Raw genomic sequence first — 21,218 nt, forward strand, 5'->3', positions numbered from 1 at the left:
GGAGAAGGGTTCTAGCTTCACCCCTTAGCCAGGACAACAGCCTCACCAATTAGTCAATAGGTGGGCTCCATTTACCTCGGCATCTTCTCCCAACCGGGCAGCTCTCTGGGTCCCTCAGAGTTTTTCTGTCCTTTGGCCTCCCTCCAAAGAGACTAAGGACACTGAAGACTAGAAGGAGAAGGAGACTTTCTTAAGATCTCATGGGATTCTGGGGGCAGAACTATGACCTGAAAGAGAATTCCTGCCCATACTCCAGTTCCATATTTCCTGATACCCCTCTATCTGCCAGATGGAGATGAGTATTTTTCTTAGGCCCCCTGGACATTTGATAAATTAGATGGTGCCATGGCTTTTTCATCCCCACAAAAGTTATTGCCCAGGCATTGGAAGACAGCTGAATAAAGAGCTAGAAGCAGGAAGAACCTGAGAGAGAGAGAGCCAAGACCACAGTAACAACTAGCACCAATAGCCTTGGGAAGAGAAAGGAAGCAATGCTTACTCACCTTAGCAGATTGTGTGGCATGGGGCCCTCAGCCCAGGTTTATGTTTAGTTCTGCAGATTTCTTGTGAACCACTGAGTTCTCACTGGCCCAGGATGCCGTTCTTCTCAGCTGGTCTGAACATCTGGGGCTTTTCTTGGTGTGGCATGAACAAAACATGGTAAGGGGACTTAAGTAACAAACAAACAAAACCCCAAACAAACCAGAAACAATATGGCTCTTGTCACTCACTAGAGAACACTAGCCAAATGATCACCTTGTTCTGGATATTGAGATCACAGGGTATGTAGTTCAGGCCTCAATGCAGTCATGTCAATGCTTTATGTTGTGCAAATTCTTAATGTTACTGAGGGGGGTGCTGCTGAAATTTTCTAAGTGTGTTTTCCAGGGATGCAAGGTAATTGGGGAAATTATAGGCGAGTCAAAGCAACATTTTGTGCTTGTTTTCTCCTCCTTGTGCTACTCCAAGTGCAGGAATGGGGGAGAGAGCAAAAAATTAATTCTGCTCAGCAGGCTTTGTAGCAGAGTTTTCTCCCACTGGCCATTCTTGAGACTCCCTCATGTCCAGCTGGCTGTCAGGGACAGTGACTGTGGTCCAGCACATGGAGAGCCCCTGAGAACTGCAGAGTTGGGTGGTGAGGCTAGGGCAGACTCTCCCTATCCTAGAGAGGACTTGGGGGTCTGAGAGTAGCTCTAGGGTCTGCTCCATACTGGTCCTCCATCCAGTGAGGAAGGCTCTGTCAGCTTAACACCCATAGATTGGGCAACGCTCTGTAAATCCCTCTCTTGGGCTGAGCATTTTTGGCCCATTTTGATTTTTAACTCGATTTGGAAATTTGGTTTGGAGCCAACAGTGGGCCTTAGCCTGGACCTCAGGGCTGCATATAGAATATCTGTCTCCTTGGGCTAGGGACAGCCGGTGTGCAGATGCTGCTTTCTCTGCTCAGAGTGGCTTGCAGCTGCATGGGGAAGTGGAGGTGAGTGGTGGGGATGACTCAATCCAGCTCCCTGGAGGCAGGAGCTATCCAGAAAACTGGCTCCCTGCCTTGATTCCTTCAGCTGATGTCCACCTGGAGAAAGCGGGCACAAGTATACAGGTGATGGGTGGTGGGGGGAAGAACACATGAGGGTTCAGGAAAGGAAAGGGTCTGAGACAGATGTTGCCTTTGTTGAGCTGATTCTGCTGGAGACAAATACAATCAGTAGGTTTATGAGGCCATTACTCTGTGCCTGCTCCTGCCCTGGGTGTGAGGATGCCATGGGACATGACAGTGGCACACAGGGAGGGCACAGGGCTCTTTCAGGCTACAGGCAGGTGGGTGGCCCCCATTGGGAGTGGCTTGGTCCAGGGGTGGCACCTCTAGTGAACAACTGGAGAATAGAAATTCGCCTGGAAGGCTCCCCAAACAGCCCTGTTGGTCTTGGCAGTCAGGGCCTGTGCCTTCATCAGGGTCATCTCTGAAGTTCTCAGGGGCCACTCATACAGAATGAAACAGAGACAGCACTTGGACCGCTAGAAGAGCACTTCCCCATGAGAGAGGACCCTGAGCCAAACTTTGGATGAAGTTCTTCAGGTTGTGTGATTTTTGTGTCAGGGCATCTTACTGAAGTGAGACACTCCCTGGAGAAACTCAAGCCTGGAACCCGTGCTGGGAGGGAGTGATTTGTCCAGCAGAGACCACAGTTGCTGCTGTGCCCACCATGCTCAGACACTGCAGGCCTTTCCTTGAAGGCTCAGTTGTTATCCTGGCCATGAGACATTAGATGTCTCTGGAAGGTATCCTGGTAAACAAATTTAAGTCAGAAGGGATATGAGAGGTTCTAAGACTCAAATACCTTGCAGAATAGAAGGGAAGTTTGCAGCCCCAGTAGAAGTCACAGAGGCCAATAACCAAAATGTCACTGTGTTACTTGGGAATAAGGGGACAGCTTTGTAGGCAGAGCTACTCCAGACAGAATCAAGAGACTTGTGTGTTCTGTTCTCTTCTAAAAGAGCAGCTGGCACATAGAAGGTGTTCACTAAGTGTTTGCTGGATGAACGAGTACAGCCCTTCTCCACTCCTGGGCCTGTCTCAGCACCATGTTGGCTCTGGCTGGAGTGGGGGGCAGGGAGCTGAGGGAGCCTCCAATTTGTGCTCAGGTCAAGAGGTGTGGGCTCACCTATACAGGAGCTCATTTGAGAGGAAAGTGCTGTGATGCATTCGTGGGGATTTCTATCACTATTACAGGAAGGCCATCCTCCCTGGGTGTCTCTGAGCACCCCATGGAGAGCATCAGGCCAAGTGGGGAATGCCCTGGACCCTCACCAAAGCCGATGCCAAGCTGGGGCTCACCTGGAGCCAGTGAAACCAAAGCCTCCTCATTCTCTTTGTGGCAAGAAGCTGAATGTGTAGACTTACCAGAACCTTGAAGACTGCTGGCAATAGCACCTGCCTGCCTGTGACCAGTCTACTTCTCTTGTAGATGAGATTATGTCTATCAAGCAGAGCACTGGTGTGTGCTAAGAGCTGTAGGCCAGGCTGAAAAAACACTTGCTCTTGGCCCTCCTTCTCAAAGGGTCAGAGCAGTCATCTGACCATTGTCACTGAGCCCCTCTCTGCCTCCACAGATCAAGTTGCACTACCCTGGATTTCAAAGAAGGCAACATGGAGCAGGAAAGAGAATTCTAGAAGCAAAGGCTGGCAGTAAGCCTGGAAAGGGTATCTCTGGTAGCTACAGGTAGGCACCAAGAAGGATGAACCGGGGTATGTATGGGGGTGGTGCATCTGTTCGTGTGTGTATGTGTGTGTGTATGTGTGCATTCCTGCAGAAGTGTATGTGTGCATTCCTGCAGATGTGTGTGTGTGTGTGTGTGTGTGCATTCCTGCAGATGTGTGTATCTGTGTGTGTACATGTGCATGTGCCTGGTGTCTGTACATAGACACCTGGCAGAGGCCTGCTGTTAAAAGATAAACTGAGGCATATTAAACATTTTGAGCGTTTATGTGAGCAAAATCAATTCAAATTGGGCAGTGCCAAACCAGAAGTGCTTGTGAACATGCCGCTGACAGAACTAGTCACGAGACTTTTATAGAGAAGACCTGGAAGCAAAGTAAGGAAATTATTTGGCTATAGCTGAAGTAGTTGCCTTGTTTGGGAAAGTCTCATTGCTTGTGATTGGTTGTCCTTAGGTTTTGATATCTTAAGCTTGAGGCATTCGCAGGCTGGTTGTGGTTTGCATATGTCAGCTGCTAAAGCATCATCACAACCACCTCCATCTGATGACTTCTGTGTTTAATTAATTTAACATAGGCATTTCTGAGTTTCCATGTCCCCTGTGCACAATGCATTGGGCCAGGTGTCAGTGTAAGAAATGTGCCCACTTGCCTGTGCATGTACATAGGTTACTGTCACCAAGGGGTGCCACCCAGCCTGATGTGGGCACTGGCCAATCAGAAGGGACACTGTCAGTAACACAGCATGACTAGAGTTCAGGCGAGGCCCATGGATCCCTTTAGAAGGGGCTGCAAGGACTGGGACAGAGCGGGGAAAAAATGGGGAGCTTGGGCCAGTGGCCATGTACCAACTGGTTCAGGTGTATTTCAATATTTTAATAACCAGTATAGTTTTCTTTGTGCTAATGGGAAGAACACCAGTTCTGCTGACACCAAAAATAAAGTTGGGTGAGTAATTAAGGAAATATGTTCTGGACATTAAAGGGAATGACAGAATCAGATTTCCATGTTAGACACTGTTGGCTCTAGACAAGTTACTTAATGCCCCTGGAAAATTGGGACGACCATACATACCTACCTTTACGTAAGGTTGGTGTAAAGACAAAACGAGATAATGTCAACACAGTGTGCCTGGCACATAGAAGTTGTTAATACCACTGGTGTCATCATTGTTATTATGAAAATGACATCGTATATGTCACCAGATATGGTTTGGGAGACCATGTAGACCTGGATTTTAAGCCCACTTTGCTGTTTATAGCTTGTGAAAGTGAAGCTACTCAGCCTTTCTGAATCTCAGTTTCCCCACCTATAGTCCACATAGAAACCACAATATGTTACTATGGGTTTGTTCTAACACTATTAACACCATTTTGCACAAAGTAAGTAATTAGAGATGAATTTCTGACGATGATGATGATGATGGTGGTTGTGGTAACAGGAGGGACCCCTCTGTAGTCATCAGAACCCAAAGGCCTTTAGAAATCATCTGGTTCAACCATTTCATTGTACAGATGGGAGTGTTGTGGTCTGCAGAAGTGGTATGTGTGACTGGCCTCAGGCCACCCTGGGGGTAGCAGCCTGAGGAACCAGCTGAGGCATCAGGCTAGTGGGCCTCTAGCTGGGAAGGCCTTCTTCACTTTGCTGAGCCCTGGGCTCTGACGCTGCTCCTTGGACCTTGCAAGACGGTGGTGCCACACACACCTTTCGTTATATAAAATAAATGTGTGGATGTCTGCTCCCATTGTTCATCCCTGCAACCCAGGCTCCTAGTGACTTTGTGAAGAGGAGAGGAAGGAGGAGGGTGTCACTGGGCTCCTTCCCTGCTGGATGCAGCAGTGGCTTGGCTGGCTTGTGCAGGGCTACACTGGCCCCATCACCTGCAAAACCTCCACTCATTATGAGGCCTGCGTAGATGCTGCCTTTAAATTAGTGGCAGAGGAAAAAACTAAGGCGAGGCCAGGCCTCACCACATCTTGGGTCCTGAATGTTACAGAAACTTATTGCTACTTTTGGCGATTGACGAGGTAGGTAAGGGCTGCTGTCCCATGAGATGTTCAGATGGTTCTCAAGGAGTAGCAAGTTTGTGAAATCAGATAATCGGATAATAAAAATAGCATGTACTTATACAACATTTCATTGTGTCAGACACTACTCTGAGCAACTGACACACAGTGATATCTATCATGTTCACACGGACTCTCTGAAGTAGGTGCTATTATCATCCCCATGTTACATATGAGGAATGGAGATACAGTGACCTCAAAAGGCCACATCCCTGGCTCAGGAGGGAGCTGGAATGAGATCTGGGTGGCTGGACCCTGGAGTCTGTTTTTTTTCCTGTGTCCTCTGTTAGAAGATGGGACTGAAGGACAAAGCTTCTTCTTTCCCCTGGGGGAGATCTGGGCTGAATGCTGGGAAATTGTAAGCGTGGACATTTCTCCCAGCAGAGAGGAAAGCCCTGGAGCTCCACGGTGTGGCTGGGCTGCGCGGAAAGGCACTTGCTCTGCATTCCACGGCGGCCATGTGCAGTTGCTCGGAGAGCCTCTAGGGAGCATCATTAATCATGATGTGGCCCCTCATGGGGACCGGCTATACCTCGCCCAGCCTCTCTCCTCTCACTTGCTAAATTCTCACTGAGAGAGGGGCCATGGCTTTCCTTTGGTGGGTAGGCTCCTAGCATTCTTGAAGGTTTGTAGTTGGGACCAATTCTGACCCAAAGTTGATCTACAAGGTTTTGCTGCCCCACGCCCCCCACCTCTGCCAAGGACCTGGGACCCAGTCACAGGCTACAGGGGGGACCAGATGTGTGAAAGCCAGGCTGGCCACACAGCCAGGAGAGGAGAGGGCTGATGGTTCAGAGGACTGGAAGGGCCTTGCAGGTTGGGGGTCTGGGGTCAGAGAAGACTTCCCAGAGGAAGAGGAAAGACAAGATGTGGCATGTCATTGGGAAAGGGGGGGAAGGGGGTCCTGCTAGCAAAGCCCTGGGGGCCACATTTGCTGAGCCCTTTTCCTCATGTGTCAGGAGGGCTGAACATCACCCCCCAGGGCAGATTTATTTCTTCATCTCCTGTGCTCAGTTCACCCTGGCCTCTCTGTGTACCCCATGGGACAGGGCCCCAAAGCACATGGTAGGCAAGCTAAAGACAAGTAACCAGCTGGCTCCCCACTGGGACCTTAGTGCCTGGCAGAGCACCTGGAGCAGCAGGCTGGACAAGCCTGGAGGGCTTCAGTGTGGCCTTCACCTTGTCCTAGGCAAGGCTCTCCTGAGACTGCAGAGCCTCTGGATTTGTGTCTAGGCAGGGACACTGGCCCGCCCTGGTGATGCTGCATCGTCCTTCAGGACCCCACCTGCAGTCTAGGCCTTAGGGAGCCCTCAGCCCCCTTCCCGCCCACCCCCTCCCACCACGTGGGATGGGGGAGATGCAGGGAAGTGTCAGCAGGAAGTCTCAGCACTGACCTGCATTGACCTCAGAGCAAGCACATGGCATTTCCTGGGAGCTAGGCCATGAAAATAAGAAGGCCTCTCCCTTCTCCCTAAGGAAAGACCACAGAAAATTCGGGGTGCCCTCTGTCCTCTTCCTCTTCAGAGTCTGTGAGTCCTGGGGGAGGGGCACCATCAGGAAGCACATATCCTAAGGGATTTTCAGTTTGATTTTCTGTCTGTGGGCAGCTGGAAAAGCCAGTGAGGCACTCCTGTCCCAGTGGGCGATGGATTCCCTTCTCTCTGGCTGAGAGCAGGCCTGAATCCAACCTGACGGTCCTGCCTCAGCCAGGGTGGTGACAGGGGGCGGGAGTGGCTAGATTCTCAGGGGTCCCTGGGCCTGAATCGTAACCTCTCCTGGGGCTGTTTTATATTCTCACCTCCAGGTTTTTATTTTGTTTAGAATCGCTCACATTATACTTCAGCACTTAATTCAACAGCCATAGAAAATATTGCTCTTTTTACTTTTTTTCATCTTTTTGACCTATGATCATGTTGGTGCCAATTTCCTTTAAAATAACTCATTACCTGTGGGCCATTGGCGTGAAATCCCAGCGGTAGCCCCCACTGACCCTCTCTCTGTAATTCCAAGGCCTCTCCTTGCTCACCCTCCCCTTGGGGAGCCTTGGCCTCTGTGTTTATACACTAATGTTTTTTCTCACACATTCATTGTGCGGCTTTCCTTAATTTGGTGTCCCACCGGGTGCCGGCGGGAGGCCACTCAAACATTATGTCAGTGATCTCAAAATTGAACTCCAGGGCTTTCTTCTGCCAGTGGCCGGAGCAGATGTGTGGCACACTTTATTAACTCAAGTACCCACGAGTTGAAAATTTCATTAGTTTGAGGGGAGGGCTAAGTCCCATCCAGAGACCTGGTCTGGACAGATTCTTTGTGTCAACCTGACCCCTAGCAAAACGGATTATTGTTCTAAGTGAGACAAGTGACCTAATGTTCTGCCTGTTACGCACACATGGTCTGTAACCTTTTAAAATATGAGTGTGGGAAAAGAGCGCATTCTGCCACATCCCTGACCGCAAATTCCTGACAGGTGGCAGCCAGGCTCTTAGCAACCCACAAGGAGCCTGGAATTATCGAGGGGCCACAGTGGTTTCCTTAGGCCAGGTATGGGCCAGGTCAGGAGACGGACGGCTAGGGGGAAGGAGCCCATGGAGGCAGAACCTCGGCCTCCAGTGCCACCCTGTGACAGGCCAGGGCACAGTCTTAGCCTGGTGGTGGGCTGGGAAGGGCCCAGAAGCAGCCCACCTCCCATGCCCCCACGGCATGGGTCACGGGTCGGTCGTAGGCTAGGACCAGGGCTGGGAGCAGTAGATTTCCAGTAGCACTGGCGGGGGTGGGGGTGGTTAGGGGGACGGAGAGGGGGTGTGGGGAGCTCTGCCGTGGAATACTGGAGACTGACTAATGAGGAAGCACTGGTTTGTCTCTTGTAAAAAACATTTACCAAGGCTCCATGCCGAATGTTGGGTGCAGCCACATCCCTGCTGAGAATACTCTGTACAAACCCACCAGCCCCCCTGGGTCCCCTTCTCTCCCTCTGTTCTAAGTGACCTCATGTTCTGCCTGTTAGGCGCACATGGTCTGTAACCTTTCAAAACACCAGTGAAGGATAACAGCATCTTCTGCCACATCCCTGACCGCAAATTCCTGTCTGGTGGCAGCTGGGCTCTGTGGAGAGAAGGAGGGACATGCTCAGCTGAGTTCACCTCCTGAGGCCTCCACAGCAAGGTCCCCAGCTGGGGCCTGGGGAGGAAGGAGGGGTGCTCTGACTGTGGCCCGGGCGTATGCAATGGTAGGGGACCAAGGGTGGGTGAATCACCAGCTTGGCCTGGGAGATACCATCTCCATGCAGTGTGTGGCTGGAGAAGAAAATCAGTTATGACCAAGGGACTTGGGTAGGGCTCCCAAGGGAGGAGGGCCTGAAGAGGCTTCAACAGACCAGAAGAATGGGCCAAGGAGGGTCCTGAGAAGGAAGGGGACAAGGTGTGGGTCTTGACGGGAGTTTTTGGGGGTGCTAAGAGGTGGCTAAGATTATCCACAGCATATTTTCTCTGGATTGTGTTTATGGTACAGACAGCGCAGTTCTTGGGCTGCGAGAGATTTCCACTTAGGTCTCCGGTGGGGCCTGCTATGGAGATGTACCCTTTGATGATCCCAGCTCCTGTAGCTGCATAGGAGTGCCTGGAGACCTAGGGACACAGCCTCCAGGCCTGGGCTTGGCTCTCCCCAGAGTCTCTGTGACCTGGCCTCCCAGAGAGCTGAGGAGAGGGCTGCCCTGGCCCCTACCTTCTGACAGACACAAAGCAGAGCTGGTTGTAAAAACTTAATTAAATGAAATATTTTAACAAGAAATTCCAAGAACAGAATGCCCTTCTCGTCAGCAAGCCCTCACAGAAATAAAAGCTGACAGGAAGCGTGTGTTCTGCCCGACAAGAGAAAGTTTCTGCAAGAATCAAGATAGTGCAGGGAGTTGGCCTGAGCTGGACCAGCATGTGAGCCAGGCTCGTTCCTGAAGTCAGAGCCCACAAGGGGAAGGGTCACTGATCTGGGAAAGTATGGACTCCTGAGGATCCTTTTTCCATTCGACGCACCTTCACTGAGCATCTGTCACGTGCCAGGCAGTGTGCAAGCCTGCGTGTGCAGTGCTGTCAGCCCTCACCAGATGCTTCTGTGCTTCTGTGAGAGGGATATTTTTATAAGATGAAGAACAGGAGTCTTGGAGGTTATGTGACTTCTTAGCCTTGGGTCAGAGCTGGAATGAGAACCTGGTCCTCATGATTCTCAAGGTCCAGGCTCCTTTTGATGTGACTTGCCCTTTCTACCACAATGGAATTGCTGCCTGGCTAGAAGCAGGGCCACATCCAGGGCTGGGGAATGCCATCATGGCTTCCCTTGGGGGAGCACAACCAAAATCTGTCCCCAAAGTGGACAGAGGAACCTCATCCCCACTCTGAGGAGAGGGCCTGAAGACCAGAGTGACCCAGGCTGGGGCTGCTTGAAGTGTGGTGGCATCCCAGCTCGTGTCAGGTGGAGTGGGCCTCCGTTGTGGGCAGACAGGTGATCAAAGCCAGAGCTGTCTGGTCTTAGAAGGCTTCCTTGAGAAAGCCTTGACTATTTCCACAGTGGGTCAGGGAGGGTGTTTCAGGCACAGGGCAAGGAGTAAGAACCGCCAGAGGCAGGTGGCAAAGCATGTTGCATAGCCAGGGGGGCAGGAGGAGCCTTCGCTGGAGGCGAGAGTGGAGCCTGAATCAGTGACTGACTCTCCAAGGAAAACTTGCTCTCATGTATGTGTCCCTGATGATGAGGTGACAGTAAGCATCTCCTGCTCCTCTGTCAGTCTTGGCCTCTGTGAGGAAAATGCTCAATGCATGCACACCAAGCAACTTGCTTGATTGCCCTTGATTGGTTATTTCCCGGACTGGAAGTATTTCTGTAACAATAGAACCAAATCCTTCTTGCTACAAGGTGGGTTTACCACATACAGGCTTCCAGTAGCCTCAGTAGGACTTGGCTTGGTACCAACATGACTATGGGTGAAGCACACTCCATAAAAAATGTGAAATTGGCAACAAAGATTCATTTTAGGTACAATGGTTCACTGGAGAAGAGGAAACTGCTTTCCAAGAGCATTACCCACCAGGTTCTCATATATTGTAAATTTCAAATACACTTTGATTTATCAAAGTGAATACCCAAATCTTATTTAACCTAGTAAATGTGTATGTAAACTGAGGCAAGGCTGTAATTGGCTCAGAAATCAGCTTACAACCTAGGTGACTTTTTTTTTTTTTGCAGCAGAAAATTGCCTGCAAATTCTATCCTCTACCATCTCCCATCTGTTTTCTTCCTTTAGGCACAGAAAAGGAATAGGCAGAGAATGTTCTACCAGGAACTTGAATCCCCAGGACCCAACTCTTACAGCAAAACCAAAGACTTTACTAATTTCCCCTGACCAGGGTTCTCATCGTGACCTCTTAGGAGGAAGCAAGTACACGGGGGCCTGCCTTTACCAATCCACTTTGTCCCAGGAAAATTGTGTGCAGAGTTTTTGATAAGAAGATTCTTTAAAAAACATGGTAGGATGAGTCATTGCCTTGTTTTATTTGTGAAGAGTGAAAAAAATTATTTTAAAGCTGGCTGCATGCACTTGGAACCTGCTGGCCTAAAAGGAAGGAAAAATGTTTCCTAGTAAGAAAACTGCTTGTTTTTTTCTTAAGTGAAAATAGGTCAATGGGCCTGTTGGTTATAAAACATGACACCCCTCCCCCTTCCTAGATATAACCACAGAAGAGTTGAATTATTTCTCTTTCCGCAGTGACAAGAGTCTTCCTCTGCTAGGTAGGATAGACAAGGTTTGAGGACTTGGGGAAAGTTAAAGGGGTGGACAGAGAGACTGAGAGACCTAGACAGAAGCACATGGCTCACAGGACAGCCATGTGTTAAGAAACCTTAGGAAAGCATGTGAAATGGGGCCCAACTGGTTTATTCAGATGTCAAAGAGGAAGATCTTGAAGGCTGGGTAAGTTGGGCACATCCAGGCTGCCAACACTTGGTTGCAGAGTAAGTTTTAGGCTTGCATTCTGTGTATATAGGATTTGCTTAAAATAGGACACACTGTGGTCATATTCAGGCCACAGTTTGTCAGTATGGGGAGGACCCTAAGGGCAGTGCCTCCAGTTCACAGAGGCAGTTAGGTCAGCAACAGAGATGGAGCAGGAGCTCCATGGAGGAACTTCTGAGTAGAGGTCTCCCCAGAAACCGCCAACTGCCCCACTGGCTGGATGGAGAACTGGGAGACTAGATTTCCACTGGGGCTTCCCAGGACATGGAGGGGTGGTCAGGAGGCAGGAGGCCAGTTCTTGGGGGGACAGGGGCAGTTCCAGGGCTGGGAGCAGTTGTAGAGGAAACAACAGGGCAGTTTTGCCTCACCACCACCCTGAGCAGCCACCAGCAGCTCAGCCTCCTTGGAGGACGTGGATAGTCTCTCTTTGAAGGACTCATGGATTCTAACTCCTTCCTTCCACCATCCAAACACTTTTGTGAGAGGAAAATGTTAGAAATAAGCCCAATCAACCCTATCAAAGGAGGGACCCAGAGACTCATAACACACTGAAAGGAGGCTTTAATCAACATTCTTGCAAGAGTGGGTGTCAGACAAGCACACCTGGGGCAGTTTCATCAGGCAGCCTGTCTCCTAGCATGCAAGTCCCGCCCCTGGTTCCTCATTGGCTGAGTACTACAGAGGTTACAGCCTTACCCGGAGGTCCCCTATGCCCATGTAAGGCAAAAAAAGTGGTCTGACTGGAACAGAAGTACATTCCCTGAGGCAACACAGAGACTTTCACTCCCTCCTCCCTTTGTTCTTTGGCGCATGCTCATTGCAAAGCCCAAGAAAATCAGCCCTCGGAAGGGAGAGGGGAAGAACCGGGAAGAGAAATGTCTGAGGGTTTGGGCTCCATTGTGGGGAATGGGGAGGGTTCGTACCTATTTCCAATAGGTTGTAAACCTATTAATTAGACAGAACAGCTTTTATTTGATATTTCTGAAAATGAATCATCTCCCTTATTTCTCACAGAAAAGCCTTCAGTGTCACTTCAGGGAGATGGTTAGTCAGTCTACAAACAGTGCATGCCAGTGCTGAGTGAGTTATTTCACAGGACTTCATAGAAGGGAATGATTGCTTCAGCACACTCGGTGGACCCTCAAGAAGGGCTGGGCCCATCATCTCCCCAGCCAGTAAGGTAAAACTTAAACAAAAACTGACAAGGCCTTAGCGGAAGCCCATTGCAAATGGTCTGGTTGATTTCAGGGTTTGGTCTGGGGCAACAACATGGGGCAGCAAGAAATAAGAAACCAATGCAAGTACATGGCCCGGGTGTGCTTTAGAGATGATTGGAACAGCCTTTGAAGGCTAAGAGACATTGTTTAGAGACATTGTTTACTGGGCCCTGAAGGATTTTCCCAGTATGCATAAAAGAAACAGCAATACAAGGAGATGAGAATCCAGTCCCTGTATCCTCAGGCCTTCACACTTGGCCATCACCAGCTTCCCTGGTTTTCCAGCTTTCAGATGACAGATCCTGGGACTGCTTGTTCTCCATTTACTATCTTCCCATAGTAAATTTCTCATATCCTGTTGGTTCCATTTTTCCTGGAGGACTCTAATATATGTTTCCTTTCCCCTGCCCCTCTCCACCAGGTATAACCTATCCTGAATTTGAGTTTACCATTCACTTTCTTCTGTTTTTAATGTTTATTTATTTTGAGAGAGAGAAAGAGAGTGCATGAATGAGAAGGATAGGGTCAGTGAGAGAGGGAGAGAGAGGATCCCAAGCAGGCTTCATGCTGTCATCACAGAGCCCAAGTGCGGGGCTCGATCCCACAAACTGTGAGATCATGACCTGAGCTGAAATCAAGAGTCAAAACTGACTTAACTGGCTTAACTGACTTAACTGGCTTAACTGACTGAGTCACTCAGGTGCCCCTATTATTCACTTTCTTTAAAACTATAATCCTAGAAAACAAATTATGTGGTTTTAGTTGATTTTAACTTTATTAAAGGGGTATTGTGCTGTGTTTAATCTCCTGAGACTTACCTTTCATTCCATATTGTATCTGCAAAATCCTTTTAAATAGTTGTGTATAATTATAACTACACATCATTCATTTTTACTTCTGCCAATAGGACACTATTAATTTATCCACTCTCTGTGTGCCAGGCACTTGATATACATTATCTCATTTAATCTCCATTACATCCCTCTGAATGAGAGGAAACCACTTTCTACTACTGCTCTGAATAGCTCAACCTGTTCTTCCATTTTAAAGATGAAACTAGAAAAACCAAGTAACTTTCTTGAGGTTGCAGAACTCATGAATGGTAAAGCCTGAATTTGGCTCCAGTGCTTAGGCTTTGTGTGAAAAGAGGGAAATACAGGCTGCCCCAGGATTCCCTGATTCAGCTGATTAGAGCTATAGGCAACACTTTATTCTTGCTGTTGTTTCTATGATCATCTAGTACATCATGTAATTCCAGAAATGTTCTAATGACCACAGGGCCCAGCCAACCAGCACAGCCCCACTATAAATGGCTCCTGGAGCTGTTCTGGCCTCCCCACTGCTCTAGAGGGACATACATGTCAGCCTGAGTGGATCCCACTTGATGGAAAAGCAGAGAAGCAGTGGAGTTCACTTGGGGAGCCAGGGGGAGTTGGTGAAGTTGGGTGGTTTGCTGATTACCCTTCCCTTAGGCTACTCTCTAGTTTAGAGTCTAAACTCTAAATACCTCTTCTTAGTGCAGCTTAGTGCATGCTGCATAGCCACAGCCCTAGCCATAGCTTAAAAACAAGGGTGAGGACATGAATCTACAGGTCATGACCAGGCCACCTCCAAGGCCTGAGTTGTTCCTCTCACCTGAAACTGGGCCTCAGTGGTGTTAGTTGAGGGTGTAAAATTGACGCAAAGGTCAGATCTTAGTGCGTTAGTGTCCCTGGTATCACTGACCTGAAGCACTGCTCAGACCTAAAGAAGGTATGAGCCAGTTTGTATAGGAGGAGAAGGGCAGGGCCCTCTCCTCACAGAAACATGTGTATCTACCCTACCAACTTTTATGAGGAATTGGAATGTTTTTTTGTTGGTGACCCCCGAACCAACCCACCAACAAATGGAGTGCTATGAAGGGAGTTGTAGCTGACCTCTTAATGTGAAACAGCAAGACAGAGAGATGAGCTAAGAGGCAGGGTCTGTTTCTGCACGTTTATCTCTGGTTATTAGACATTTTTAGAGGGAACATCTGTTTGTCCACTCTGGTTCCCATATTGCAGGCTCTATTTGAGGGCCAGCTTGGTCCCTTCTCTGACTTAATGGGGACTAAGTCATCAATTAGGGCCAGGAAGGGGACCTAGAATAAGAAGTCAAGGGGGCTTTGCTCAGCTCACTGATAAAGGGCCATTGGGCTCTTCAACTAACCAGCCTTCAAGTGAAAAGCAAAAAAAAAAAAATGGAGTTAGCTTTAAATGCATCTGGTGGGGCCCACTCCCAGTTAACCCATTAATTACAATATTGTGGGGACAGCATGACTACTCCAAGCAGATACTGGGAGTCAAACTAAAGCACACAGCTTGATCATGCTTCCAAAGTTCCAGGGCCCCAGGCTGGGCTCCATTATTTCATTTCTCAAAGGTTGGTTTTACAGAAAGAATATCTATGTTTATAGTAGGATTTTCCACATCATCTGATAGCATTTTTGTTTGTTTTTTGAGAGAAGGAGAAAGAATGCTCTCATGTGTGCTCGAAGGGGGGAGGGGCAGGGGCAGAGGGAGAGAGAGAAAATCTTAAGCACACTCCACACCTAGTGTGGAGCCTGACCCAAGGATCAATTTCAGGAGTGTGAGATCATGACCTGAGCTCAAATCAAGAGTTGGATGCTTTACCAACTGAGCCACCCAGGCATCTTCATAGTATGTTTTTCAAAGATTATTACTCCGTAAGTACAGAGTTTCTATTTGGGATGATGAAAAAGTTTTGGAAATAGTGATAGCTGTGCAACATTGTGAATGTAATTAATGCTACTGAGTGTACACTTAAAAATGGTTAAAATGGCAACTTTCATGTTACATATATTTCACCACAATTAAAAAATTGCAGTAAAATATTTCATTCTTCCATAATTTGGCTATTGTTGAAAGCGTTGCTATAAACATTGGGGTACATGTGCCTAAATGCCCACCAACTGATGAATGGATAAAGAAGATGTAGTTTATTATAGACAATGTAATACTACTTGGCAATGAGAAGAATGAAATCTGGCCATTTGCAGTAACATGGATGGAACTGGAGGGTATTGTGCTAAGTGAAATAAGTCAGGCAGAGAAAGGCAGATACCATATGTTTTCACTCGTATGTGGATCCTGAGAAACTTAACAGAAGACTATGGGGGAGGGGAAGGGGGAAAAAGTTACAGAGAGGGAGAGGGGCAAACTATAAGAGACTCCTAAATACTGAGAACAAACCGAGGGTTGATGGGGTGGGGCAGAGGGGAAAGTGGGTGATGGACATTGAGGAGAGCACCTGTTGGGACGAGCACTGGATGTTTTATGGAAACCAATTTGACAAAAGATTGTATTTCATAAAAAATATTCCATTCTTTTTTTTCTTCTCACAATAAATTTAAATTACTTCTTCAGAAAAAAGTTAGATGTATATGTTGGTTCAGTCTCAGGATAATACCTAATTAATTGCATGAGAAAAACAAATTCTCTGTTTTCTTGTTAAGTTTCTAAAGATACCTATAAGGTCATAAAATTAATACAATATTCAGTTAAAATTCTCCTTTGTTGCTATTCCTTTGAATATTGTCTCTCTTGCCCACATCTGCAGCTTAATATCCTGCTAGTTATTTCTGCTTAGGCACACCACTGCAACTTGAAAGTTACCACAGTTGCTTTCCAGCTGTGATAGTCTATGAGTCCATGCCTTACACCAATAATCTGCCCCCAACACATTCCTCCTGTTTCTATTGATGCCCCATGGCTCCTACAGATCATGCAGTTTCAAAATCTCACAACTCTCAAGTGTGCTTTACTCTTTCTTTTTCCTTCTTCTTCTGGTGTCCCCTGTACCCCTTGGTACCCTCTTGGTTCCAGAGATTTGCCAAGGCAGCTCCCTTTCTTATAGCTTTTGAACCCATCCCTTCTGTTCTAAACAATGAGCCCCTTGGTTCTATCAATTAGGACTTCATGATGCTTCTCATATTCTATCCTTTCTCACCATTCCTAGAAACTATGACTTGGGTAACTAAGGCACTCAGCATCTTTCATTTGGACCCTGGCACAGCTTCATATCCGTGTTCATCCCATTACAATTTATCTTGCGTGAATTATCCCATCAGTTTTCTTAAATCACAACTCCTATCACCCTTCCTGCTCCAAAACCCTCATTGGATGCCCTTGTCCAGCAAAGAAGTTACCACCTTTAACTCTGGCTTTTGAGCTCTCTGCAATACTGCCAATCTTGCCTTTCCAATCCCGCCTCCCCTTACGTTTTCCTGTGCTCTGGCCACTAGATGATCCAGTGTCTCTCAAACACACCCACCTATTCTTTTTTTCCTCATGTTTTTATTCATGTAGAATACCCTCTCTCCCTTATCACTTGTCAATGTATCTTCAAGATTCATTCCAACATTCTCCATGAAAACTTCTTGATTCTCATTCTTTCCTATTATAGACCCTCGTAGTTGCTTTGTTTATACCCATCAGGAGAGAACACATTCCACCTATGATTGACAAATGGATAGATATCTAGGAACTGCATCTTAATGACCTTTATCTCCTCTCTAGATCCTTTGTGCTTAGCGTATAGAAGCATTTAATGAATGTTTATTGAACCGGATAGGTCTCCTTCCCTCTATTCTATCTCCTTGCCATAAATGCATTTACATTATCACCTAATAATCATGGCACTTCTTATCTGTACAACATTAAAGGTTGCAAAGCTCTTTCATATCTATTATTTCAACTGACTTTTATGAATAGCCTTTCAAAGACAGGTAGGATAAATACTAGCCTTACTTTGTAGTTAAGAAAATAGGCTCACAGAGGGGAAATAAGTTGTACAAAGCTATAAGCAAATAAGGAATGTAGCCAGTAATTGAACCCAGAGGTGTATCCTGATTTGTAGTAGAAGACCAAAGAAGAAACCAAGCAAAGTCCAAGCCCTCCCAAGTATCTCTTATTCCACCTTTATGGATGGCATAATGAAGATATTCTAAGCCACCCAGGAGTACCTCATAAAGGGATACCAGTCAGGGAACTGAATAGGTCGCATTGTGCGATTACATGGTCATTTTCAATTTGTGTTTTTTCTTTCTCTCATGCCCTAGATACAGATATTGTTACATGAATACCAGATACCTTGGATTCCTTCTTCCCCTCCAATTTAAGCCATGAGTCAAGACCACCTTTCAGTTTGAACTCTTAGTACATTCTTGCTACTCAGTACACTTTTGCTCATCAGGGAAACTCTCCTAGGACTATGCCTAGGGCCACTCATGTGATGCCCTGGGACCTGGGCCTAATTTTCCTCCTATCACATTTGGAACTGAGCCTTCATTTACCCACTCATCAATTCTCTCAACTATCTGTCCATTCATCCATCCATCCATCCATCCATCCATCTACTTGTCCACACATCAGGTGGACATCCATTGAATCAATGCCATCCATTGATTGATTATCCAACAGACTTTCCCTGAGTACAAGATTCATCACTACCATATATTCTACCTCCTTAGGACTCTTTCTGGCTCCTCAGTTCCAAAGAATCCTGTTAAGACAGAAATACGCTAATGTGTTTTTCTTTTACAGGTAATGCTTGTGTATTTTAACAGTGAGCTTCACGAAGGGAATGTGAAAGCTTTATGAAATATGGTGGAGGTTGAAGGCGTTTTTGGATGTAAAGGGTCTTTTCCAAACAAACCTCATATAGGACTTGGAGGGGCTAGTAATCTCCAATTTCCTACTCCCCAAAGGTCACACCCTTCTTTTGTTATTCAACACTGTTGAAAGGAAAGGTATAGCTAACCTTCCTGAAGATATTAGTGATGGTTGTCCTGCATAGGTTCTTTGTAGCTTTTCCTTAATAGATCTCAGTTTGGATGCTCTGCCTGGGGGTTGCCAGTGTTTAAAAACAGAGCTTGAGATAAGTGGATGTGGCAGGAGAAATCCTTGGGTTTTGATTATACTTTGGATTGTTAGATATTAAATGTGGAGAAATGAGGAAATTCAAGAACATAAATGTATGCTTGATCCCAGAAATGTTAGGAGTACATATCCCCCTGCCCCCTTTTCCACACTTACTTTCTGTGCCTTGAATGGATCCTGGCTAAGCTGCAGGGAGACGTCTGAGGTCCCTATTATCATGAAGCCCTGGGGGCCAGGACTTCCTAGTCATCCTTTCTCAATTTCTGGCAGGCTAAGTGAAATAAAAAGCCTGTTGGTTGATCTCAGCCTAGCAGAGAGCCTTGCCTGGAAAGAGCAGACTGTGGGTGAAGAAGACTGTGAAGCACATGAAGACAAATGAGATGCTTCTTGGGATCAAATTATGTGAAAGCTTTTGCAAATAGTTTTTCCTTTTCAGTTGGCAAACACAATTCCTGATATTGGTTACCTTTTTATTTTTTTAGGTGGCAAAATATTTCTCTCCTCAAATTCTCCCTTCCCCTTTTATTCTATTACTCTAAATTCAGTATGTATTCTTTAACAGGTTTTGAAATGCCAGACATTTGCTATCTTTCAATATGATTGAGCCAAATTGAGTGCTATGATACACAATAAAGAATTCATTTATTTGTTTTCCCTCCCCCAAGTTTAGTAAAACAACTCAGATACTGATTTTCTTTAACTTGCAAAAAAATGTTATTTCCCAGAGTTCAGAGACCTTTAGCGATCTGATGCCAGCTTCAATGCAGACCCAGTTCATGTGTGCTTCTGCTTATAGTCAGCTGCTTGCCACGAGGCTGGCTCACTGTATAGTTATATTAATACATACAGTTTGAGTTTTTCCCCTACTATATGAAAGTTTAATAGGAACGGAAGAATAAATGAGAATTGCATAAGAAATTAAAAGGTGATAGTAAATTCTCCTGGAGAAACCTTTATGGAGGGGATCATGTTATTGACTGTGGCCGATTGTAGCTCTTTCAGTAATTCAGTGATATATCTCAGAAACATGTGGTATGTTTGAGTGGACAGGTCAATCAATCTTTTGGACTCAGTAATGAATTTTTCATAGTAATCAGAGAGTTGGTCTGAAAAATCCTGTAGTTTATATCTGAACTGCTGGTGGTAATCAGAAATGATTTCCTTCATTGCAGTGGCCTGGCTTTTAATTATTTCCTGAGCACTGGTAGAAAGCTCTGCAATCTTCTCTTTCCCTTTTCCATCTGCATCAGTAAGGATGCTAAGGTATTCCTGGATATCTTTCTGCACAAACTGCTCAACTTGATTTGAGAGTTGGGAAATCAAACCAGCAGTACTGATAGTGTATTTGGAATGGAAGTCCATAAGGACATCCACTAGGTTCTTGATCAAGCTGATGATCTTTTCTTCAAGTTCATAATACCTTGATGTCCAGCTGACCACAGTTGGATCAACATATTCTTTGTGAAGATCCTTTATGAGCTGATGGAGCTGTTGTAACTGTTGAGAAGCTTCCTGGAGTTGGTTTTGGACAAGTTCATTAAACTTGTCAAAGTTAATTTTCAGGAATGTAAAAGCAGTTGGAATATATTTTTTGAAGATTCTATTGATCACGTGTTGAATATCATTAATGAGATAAGTAAATTTCTTTCCCTTTAAGTGTTGAATTTCTTCTTCTATCTCTTGGAAAGCTCTTTCTAAATATCTCTGAAGATGACTTAGCATCTCTGTAGTCTTGATAGACTGAAGGTTATTAAGTGCATCCTGGATCTTTTGTGATAAAGATTTCAACAGGTTCCCAAACTCCAAGACAACATCTCTTAGTTTATAGCTCTCTGAATTAAAAGGAAATTTAATCTCTACATCCTTGATTAGCTCAGATTTCTCCATCAGGTCTTGGAAATAGGAAAACAGTATTTCTAACCCACTATGGATTTTTGAATATACCTGTGACAGCACCTGCCCTACTTCCCTCATGACCATAGTGAAGAGTTCATCTCTAGAGTATGTCCCGGCTTTTCCTGGGAGCTGGAATCTGGTGAACTTTAGGAAGTCAATCAATGAGTCAACCTGATGACTGACTATGTCTTTGTATTCCTGAGTAACTCCCATTAATCTGTCAAACACCTTATTCTGGAGTCCCTGGAAATCAGCTTGGCCCTCCTGAGCCAACAGTTCACGGTACAGATCCTGGGCCTTTTCCTTCCACTGCTGGTAGGTTCTAGTGGTGGCCCTGGCTACCCTCTGGAGCCCCATATCCACCTCATCAGTCTGCCTCATGGTGCTTTGATAGGCCCACTCAGCACTGTTCTGCAGACTTCTTCTCAATTTTAAAGAAGCATCTCTCAGATTGAGTCCTGTGTACTCCTGGTGATACTTGTTGGCATAGTCATAAAGGACCCCGGTGGCCTTGGGCACATTGTCTTTGAGAGAGCTTAGTAGTTCAGACACTGCCTCTTCTTCCCAGCTGACTTTGATCTGACTTTTATCATCAGATTCCTGGTACCTCCACTCAGTTTTGAATATGTTGAGTTTTTTATCCAGAGAGGACTAAAACCAGAAAAAAAGGGATGATAAGAAGATGTTTTCAATTACCCTGATTACATAATATACTATAGTGAAACTTCATTAGCAGTTAAAAGTAAAGATCAGAGGATCTTTCATATTCTGAAGGGGGTTTATCTTTAACATGTCAGTTCATGTGTTTGTCTTATGGTTAAACAAGTTCACTGCTGTTAATTCCTCTTTATCATATGCCTCAAAAAGAATAAAATTATGCATGGCATTTACATAGTAACACTTAACATT

General features: G+C 46.1%; 1 protein-coding gene across 1 annotated transcript in view; it reads right to left on the minus strand.

Annotated features, from left to right (window-relative positions):
• Nucleotides 1–19,036: 19,036 nt before the first annotated feature.
• The window catches only part of APOB (apolipoprotein B), a 38,956-nt gene continuing 36,774 nt past the window's right edge, over nt 19,037–21,218 (minus strand). The window contains exon 29 of the mRNA XM_058682637.1: nt 19,037–20,960. Coding sequence (XP_058538620.1) covers nt 19,332–20,960 — 1,629 coding nt within the window. The 3' untranslated portion in view covers nt 19,037–19,331. The remainder of the gene's footprint in view (nt 20,961–21,218) is intronic.

This window comes from Neofelis nebulosa, chromosome 9, assembly GCF_028018385.1.
Source record: "Neofelis nebulosa isolate mNeoNeb1 chromosome 9, mNeoNeb1.pri, whole genome shotgun sequence".
Taxonomy (NCBI): domain Eukaryota; kingdom Metazoa; phylum Chordata; class Mammalia; order Carnivora; family Felidae; genus Neofelis; species Neofelis nebulosa.